Below are 9,223 nucleotides of genomic sequence, written 5' to 3' on the forward strand. Positions count from 1 at the left end.
TAGTGATTCTTATGAATTACTGGAGTGGCGAAAGGGGTGCTCCCCCAACCGGAAGCAGCCAAAAAATCTAACCAAGGTAATTCGGCCTATAAATACATTAAATAAATGATTGACTACGTAATCTTAGGTACGGGATACACATGGCTGAAACTCCGAGGCTCCTGGAATAGCCACTGGACCCTCACAACACCACATAGTATACAAGAAACATCTCAACCACAACATATGGATTTTTCCTTAGCATACACCATTTTATTTGGCCTAATTTGCAACAGCGCCGCCAACGTCAGGAATAGGATCTTTCATACTGGGGTACAACGATCGCGACCTCGCTATATTTATCCTATTGATTGCATACATCGTAGTAGACTACTTACAGTACCAGAATTTTATTATACAGTATTTTATCACGTTTTGCTTATTATTGTCCTATATATACGTTTAGTAATTATCTTAAGTGTGTATATATATAACTAATTATTGAAATTATGAGATAAATACATAAAAAAAATGCTACATACCAGGAATCGAACACAGGTCGTTGGCTTTTTCGCATTAGCGAGAAATATCAATATACATGACTATAGCCCACAACATACGAGACTACGTTTATAATTCTAACATAAATACAGTTAAATAAATAGTTCAAGTTGATGATAAAATGAGTCTCGGAAATACAAGACGGAAGTAAAATTCTCTACATAGGTGTAAGCATATAAATTGTAAAGGGCGAATAATAAATTTAAATGTTGAGGAAATAGCTCTTAACTGATTCTTCGGTCTCTATTGCCAATTGGACATAATGATATCATTTCATAAACATATACGGGAAAATCACGGGTTTATATCACATATGGTAAGCGTTAAATAGGCTCTTTGAATAAAACGGTGTCCTTTGGAAACAGTTTAACTTAGTAAAGTGTGAACGGATGATGAAGCATACACAAAACATGAACTTTCACCGATATAAAAATGAACTTCCACCGATATAAAAATGAACTTTCACCGATATAATAATCGTAATTGCGTTCATTCCGGTTTTAACTAGGGACAATATGTTGATGTTGACGAACTTGTAGCTCACTGAAGCGGGTCAGAATCTATTGTTCATTTCAAAGCACACGTAAGTTCCGTGCACCAATAACAAAAGAGGTATTTATCGCCTAAAGTTAAATTGGATTAAGTACGCAATTCCATGCTGGCGTAGTTCATTTTAATAAAGCCTTTTCCGGGTCATCATTGTAAGAATTACCATGGATGTATAAATACTACGTTTTTGCGTTTTATATCAGACTCAGTGAATACAACAACGAAAAATAATCGATATACATAGTAGGCCTACACACAGGTTGTGTTGTATTCAGAACTGATAGGCCTACATCCTATTGGTCAGAATGGCGAACATCAATGTTGCTTATGCCGTTGGTGAAGAAGTGTCAACAGTTGTGAAAACTCCTAATGGTAATGGGGAGCCTAACGTGAACATAAGCGAAGAAGTGCAATGCGCTGATCAAAATGGAAATGCTACTAGAACCAATTTTGAATCTGACCCTGTATCCTCCGTGCTCCCACAGACTGCCAATGGGGAAAATGTGACGATGGATGGTCCGGTCAGTGAGTTATCTCGAAAACATAGATTTGGAGATCATGTGGGATCGACACTCTCATTTCACGACATCAACTATATTGTACCTGTTAAGGTCGATGGAAAGAAAGAAACGAAAGTCATATTGAAGTCTATAAGGTGAGTAACAACACAAACTTACTTATTGTGCCTACCTTTAAGCATGGTGTAAGCAAAATATAATAGGCTAAGCTCGAAACTGTGCATGATGCATACCAATGCCTTTCTTTTACGTCTATTGAGTGCTAAGCGATAGCGCACTCCATATACGTCACCTGTGTTTCATGTGGATGTATCTCATTTTGGTATCACGACTTGGATTCTCACCTGTGTATATTATTTTCTTACATGTGCATATGATTATCTCATTAGGCACCGGTATCATATATATTATTTTGAATTATTTCATTTTCTGTAAATTAAGAATATGATTTTTTTTTTTACATTTTATTTGATTTAAAGATTGTTAAAATAAATAAATCATGTATGCTTTTCTCACTGCATAACTCATACTTGTCTATTTCATCTACGCTCAATGAGTGAATTAATTATAATCGATTCATTCACATTTTATTTCATTTTCTCTTTATTTCGGAATTCATATCCATGGAAATATATAGGCCTTATACCATTGAAAAGGAAAGGAAAACAATGCAGTTTGTAAGATATACGCGCTCTCTCCATTTTCTGAATATTTAAGAAAATATTCATTAATGTAACACAATAGAGGAAGAAAATGTCATTATATACATATATACCACGTGTGTTCCGATATTCTGTCGGAACACACGTGGAACACAAATGATTGTGTATATATATATATGTGTGTATATATATATGTGTGTATATATATATATGTGTATATATATATATGTGTATATATATATATATATGTGTATATATATATATGTGTATATATATATATGTGTATATATATATATATGTGTATATATATATATGTGTATATATATGTATGTGTATATATATGTATGTGTATATATATGTATGTGTATATATATGTATGTGTATATATATGTATATGTATATATATGTATATATGTATATGTATATATATGTATATATATATATATATAGGCCTATACTCAGATACGTATAATATTAGAAATTCTTGTAGTATTTGTCAGCGTTTAAATTGAACATTTTGAGATTTGATAATATACAATTTGTAAAATTTCGTCCCTTATTTAAACTATAATATTACAAGTACTAATAATGATAATTAATAGTAATACTGGAAATTTGTTTCCGATGGTACCGGTATCCTTCTAAGAAGATGCTCATGGCGCAACGACACAACAGTCTTCAAAACCTTAAACTACCTAAAACATTAGTTTAAAAATACTAAATAACGCGGTGTTTTCTTCAAATGGAGTACTGGCCCCGATACCGAAAACAGCATCACTGCCACCCATGTGTACTCATATAGAGTTCTATTTTCTCTATGGTGTACTCAAGCAGTCCGTTCGGCAACATGCTGGGCACCCCGGTAGCTTCCACCATGGGTTATAACCATGGAGGTATAAATTATAGATAACTATACCTCATTTTAAACAAGATAGGCCTATTTGAGTTCTTTGTTCTATGTTTTAGGTCACTCAAAACGCGTATATTTTTGTCACTACTATGCCAGGATAGAGGGTCAGTATTTAAGATATATTTATGTTGGCATATACCAGCTGCAAAAGTGAAAATACGTGAAACGATTAAATATTATAACAACTGTCTGGAATAAAATAATTTATTAGATGCTAAGCATACATACAATGGACAGCCCGACATGAAATATGTGTTATAATTATGTTTAAAAATAATTCACAGAATTGTAAATTCCCTTCTGGTTAACACAAGTTTAATAGGTTAATACCAAACCAGTCGCATTCTCGTTTGACAAAGTTAAAATGGCCCGGTTTAAAGTTAAGGAGGGCGATCATAAATAAACACCATTATTCATATTGCAAGACGGACAGGTACCTTCACGATTGTGGAGGCCTAGCCATTATTAATCCTACCTATTACTTTAGTCTTCAAACTCTCATTTCCTACAACATATTCCCCCATGGCCCATATAACGTTTGAATATACAGTATTTAATGGACCAAGTCTATTGAATGAGCTACAATATTAAATAATTAAATTAAAATCCCAACCTGTGTTAAAAAGGAAAATTAAATATGGTCAATTTGGATACATTCACTTAACTAATTTAATTAAAATGTTATATTTCGTTTATCAGCTTTAAACTTTTTAGAAAATGTTTCTATGCGTTGTTTCAACTAGCATAGGCACTAAATAGGCCTAGAGGCTTATGTAGTTGTCTAATAACAAATAAATATCTAATAGAAACTGACATTCCAATATATTTTAATGATGTAGAAGTAGTTTTGCAAATAAATTATACTGAACGCTGGCTAATGAATTGATTTAATTGTTTTGTTATGTATTTATTATTAACAACTAGCAACCAGCTTCTTTGTAGTAAAACACATTACATAGCTTCTTTTTTTTTGTTTCAGTAAAATAAGGTTCAACCATAATTGTTTGATTATACTTTCAGAAGCAGTGGCTGCATATGCCTATCTAGTTTACATTTGTTCAATTCATGTACATTTATTTCTCAAAATGTCCAACTCTAAGAGCTCAATCACCAAGCGCATAGAGGCTTTTTCGCATGATGCGCTCTACAAATCCAACTATTATTATTATTATTATTAAACACAAATATTCAGGCACCAAACAACTCAAAAATAGAACTGGTACAAATTAACATTATTTGTATGAAATATTTGAGAAATTAAAGAAAACTTTCAATTTCATAATTCAAAAGAAACACAAGTTTTTAATTTCAATATGTTCCATACCCTATTAAATTGAATGCCAGAAATTTGACGGAACGCAAAAGCTCTAAGAATTTTCTAAACGTTTTTTCCTCGACGTAAAAACTCTGCTTCGCTTCTTCAAAAGCCATCACACTGTACTACTAAAATAATGCCGTTTTGTGCTTTTCTCTGTCTATGATTTTCACACATGTTGGAGTTACCACCAACGAGGAACATCCGCGACATAAGGACTTGATTTCGTTATCCTATGTGTGTGTGTGGATGTGTGTGTGGTTTTTTTGTGTTTTTTTGTTGGCAAAATTAACACATTTTCTTGCTGATTACTTCCAAATCTCGTAACTGTTTTGACGTCATTGTTTCACGCACCCGATCTACGGTAATATGAATGGTACAAGTCCCACATGCCCACATTCATAGCCATTTATCCCTGGTTCTTAATAGGTGGCCCGCGGCCAGATTTGGCCCGCAGATTGATTTACTTTGGCCCTCGAGAAAAAACAAAAACAAAATAATAACAAAAAATACTTAAAACAAATTAATAATAATAATAATTTTGGCTTGTATAGCGCACAACGTTATAATCATTCGATGAATACATTTTTAACTAAGTAAAGACAAAAATTCAGCCCCTGGGTCATGTGCACTGACAACTTTACGGAAAATCACATTAATATTATCGAATGACAAGCTGGGCCGGGTCATTCCTTGGCAACTCAACAAATTTTCAGTAAATCTTGGTTGGGTACCGTCTCGGTTGATAGTCATAATTGAGAGCTAAAAAGGAGTATGACCCCGAAATTTCAAATGACCGTAAGTTCTAAACGACTTGGAATTGGCAAATAAAATTTTGGGTTTGTTCGTTAGACGAAGTCTCCTGATATATATTATATTATATCCGAATTTCAAGAAAATCTGAGACGGTACCCAGCGTCCTATTTGTTGAGTTGACAGGGAATGACCCAGCTATAATAGGTCATAAATAGAATATCGACATATACCTGTCTTGTCAAGTTTTGTCTCTCTGTTTGTTTTGTTCATTGTATTTCGCGAATAGTGTTTGCATTTAATTTTACATAGTTAATAAAAACTTTGTTATAGGCCTATTGACCTTTGTGTTATATTGACACATACATACACACACACACACATACAAATAATATATAAATATAAATAAATATATAAATATCATGTCATGTCATGTGCACTAACAGCTTTACGGAAAAGCAGCTTGGAGATGTTATAAAAATGATCAAATATAATAGGCCATAAATAGAATATAGGCCTATATACTTATACTTTATGACTCTGTTTGTTCTGTTCAGTGTATTTTGTCAATAGTGTTTGCACTTAGTTTTACATGTTTAATAAAAACTTGGTGTACCAATAACAGTGCTCTGAAAACTCAACTCTAAAAATATTTTGGCCCTTTAAACACATTAATTAAGAACCAGTTTATTACCTTTGACTGGCTGGAAAACTATTAGCCTGTAATAGCGCTCAAATAACTTGTAAAATCTACGACTACCAAAGTGTTTATTTTTCTTTAATCCAAACACGTCTTATTCATTGTATTTTTTTTTTATTGAATGTGTTGTTGATTTTGTAATCTTCTAACTTTTCAGTGGTATTTTCAAGCCAGGAATGAATGCTATTCTTGGGCCGACGGGCAGCGGTAAAACCTCGTAAGTACGAAAGATTATTAAAAACACAGAGAAAGACAATACTCATCCGTGTGATGTCTTGCAGATCTTCATAATATATGAATAATATATACTATTGTTAAGCTATATTTCTATGCTTCTTAACTATAGACTCAACACATTTTTTTTTTTAATATATAGTAAAGTAGGCCCTGTATATCTCTCAACTTGGAGTCATGATTAATTTCGAGGCAGTGTGGTTTTCAAAATATATGTTTACTTTAATGTCTTGAGTGTATACAAAACATTATTCATAATCTGCTGTTAGACTATCTATGATAAACCTGTTTATTTAACCATATTTCCCGAATGTAGCCTTAACCATATGTCACTATAAATTATGTAAATATAATCTTTTAACAATTGAAGTAAACAAACGATGCTGCCGTGTGTGTGTGTCAGTCTTTACCTTATGAACAAAAGGAGAATGAAGTGAATATATCGATTATAATATATTAATGCTTGCTTCAAACAATATTTTATAACGATTATAGTATTGACTATTAACATGGAATTTATCCCAGTTAATTATGATTTTGTTTTATATAACTCCGTTGAAGCACATTATAAAAACTAATACACAGTTGTATAATGAGGTCGTCAAACTATATGAGAAATACACAGCACCGTTTGTTTGGTTACAAGCATAATACTTTGCACAATACAACTTGAAATCCGCAGTGTAAATAGCATTGTATTATATACAATTAGTTGGCCTTTTATAATGGTTTGGGCTTTTCAAGGGTATTTTTATTATTTATTTGCATTCCCAGGATATACGACAACACACCCCCATGAGAACTGGGTTTAAACAGACCCTATATAGTATCGATTAATAATATAACACCAACTCAATGTATGAAGTACTCTACGTTTGCCTCATTCAAAAAATCCCTTCCTTTTACACATAACCTGTAATTGTTATATGTAAAACATTCAATCGCCATGGCACACACATCTCCTTAATGTAATTCATTTTCATATTACAAAATATGCATGACCATATTCCTTTTCTTATGTCACCTATAGTTGCTGCGAATAGAGCGTTATCTTCATTCACATCACAGTTGTATAAATACAATAGTATTTGTGCATTTGTTACCGTATGTTTTTATTCATAGTCTCTTAGATGTTCTAGCTGACCGAAAAGACAGACGAGGCCTAATGGGTACCGTCCTTATTGATGGAAATCAGCGACCATCTAACTTTAGGCTCGTTTCTGGATACGTTGTTCAGGTGACTTGGAAACATTGATTTCATGTATATGCATTTAATAAGCCATTTCGTAGTCTGAACTGCGCATGCCCATATCAAGGTCAATCTACATGAACATAATACACACATACACACCACAAAGGTTAATGTCAATTGAACTTGGATACGGGCATGCGCAGTTCAGACTACGAAATTATTTGTTCGGCTTTATTTAACAGCCGGCGGACGTCTGACTCGATTCCATAGAGGCCGGAACGCGAGTGCAACCGCAACGCATCGTTTTCAATATATATTCGTTCATACTGCCACCGATACAGCAAACGGTGCTTCGTCGTCAAGCGCGCATACAGAGGCGAGATGGACTCGCTGTTCGGCCGTCTGCACATAATAACCAAAACAGTCGGGCAATTATTTTTTATATATATAATATTTAGATAGCTAAGGAAATAAAAAGAAAAAATATACAATTTTCATAAATTTTCATAATAACAATAACATACTTTTTCTAATGTGTATCTTTTCAGGATGACGTTGTTATGGGAACACTTTCAGTACGTGAAAACCTAGCGTTTTCTGCTGCTCTGCGACTTCCGAGTTCGTTAACAACCAAAGAAAGGGAAACGAGAGTTGATGATGTTATAAAGGAGTTAGGACTAGAAAGATGCTCAGACACACTGGTTTGTTATTTAACATATCGTCAATGTTAGAGATCCTTCAGTTTGAGCGACGATGTGAACGTAGAACGGATTCACTCATCCGTGATTGTCCTATGTTCTCTGACCAACGTAGATTCGGGCCATACCAGGGGCGGATTTAGGGGGGGGGCCGGCCCGGCCCCGGCCCCCCCTTTTGGGAGGTAAAAAAAAGAAAAAAAGAAGAAAAAAAGAGAGAAAAAGAAAAAAATGATAGCCCAGAATGCCTCAAATGTTATGTTCGGGCGTCTAGAACACTAAAATTTCGCGGGGCCATGCCCCGGACCCCCTACAACAGTGTTGTCTCAATCAGCCCAACTTTCGGCCCCCCTTTCGGCCCCCCCTTTTGGACATTTCTGGATCCGCCCCTGCATACTGCGCCCTAGAATTGAGAGTTTTGTCACATGTTGTGCAGATAACTTCATTGTCTCTGCGCTTCAAATTTAAAATTTAAAATTTCCATAGGCCTATACACGGCTGATCTGATAAAAATACTGTATTGAAAAATCAATATTAAAATATGAAAAATGGAATTTGCTTTGGTTGTTGCTCAAATTCAAAATGAAAACAAGTAGGCATACAATTATAGAAGTTTCATCAAAACGTCAATAATGCCTGGTTTCCATACAATCGCTACACGCTATCGCCGACAGCTTTCGGCAGCGGCGTAGCTATGTGCGAAAGAACCCCACTGCAAGATTAATAGACCTTTCCGGAGTGTCAATCAAACTTAACTGACTAATCAGAACAGCGCTAGGAATACGCGCGCGTCTCACAAACACACGTGTTGTCTCACAAACGCACGTGTTTGCGTATGTTTTAACACTGTCGTACGCGTCTTGTGGGACCTTAGCAACAATATCCAAGGGGCGGGGCTTAGCGGAAAGGTCCATTGACGGGGCCTTTGAAGTGATAGGGGAATTCCCTAAGCCACCGTTCCGCAACCTATGGGTCTCGACCCAGTGTTTAGGTCGCGAAATAAATTTGATGGGTCGCATATCTCTTCAGATTGTGGAAATGTAATACGAACGAAGACAATGGAAATCAAAATTATAGTAAAGAAACGTGCATTTGTAATGCGTGCGTTGTCAATAGTTTCATTTTCAATAATATACTATCAAAACATTTGTACTT

At 34.6% G+C, this 9,223-nt stretch overlaps 1 protein-coding gene across 1 annotated transcript in view; it reads left to right on the forward strand.

The window, feature by feature from the left end:
• Positions 1 to 297: 297 nt before the first annotated feature.
• The window catches only part of LOC117109865 (broad substrate specificity ATP-binding cassette transporter ABCG2-like), a 19,763-nt gene continuing 10,837 nt past the window's right edge, over positions 298 to 9,223 (forward strand). Inside the window, exons 1-4 of the mRNA XM_033252311.1 lie at positions 298 to 1,744; positions 6,105 to 6,164; positions 7,304 to 7,418; positions 7,922 to 8,074. Of these exons, the coding sequence (XP_033108202.1) occupies positions 1,395 to 1,744; positions 6,105 to 6,164; positions 7,304 to 7,418; positions 7,922 to 8,074 (678 nt within the window). The 5' untranslated portion in view covers positions 298 to 1,394. The remainder of the gene's footprint in view (positions 1,745 to 6,104; positions 6,165 to 7,303; positions 7,419 to 7,921; positions 8,075 to 9,223) is intronic.

The sequence above is a fragment of the Anneissia japonica genome, unplaced genomic scaffold (assembly GCF_011630105.1).
Source record: "Anneissia japonica isolate Jap-2015-1 unplaced genomic scaffold, ASM1163010v1 scaffold585_len4108843_cov191, whole genome shotgun sequence".
NCBI classification, from domain to species: Eukaryota; Metazoa; Echinodermata; class Crinoidea; order Comatulida; family Comatulidae; genus Anneissia; species Anneissia japonica.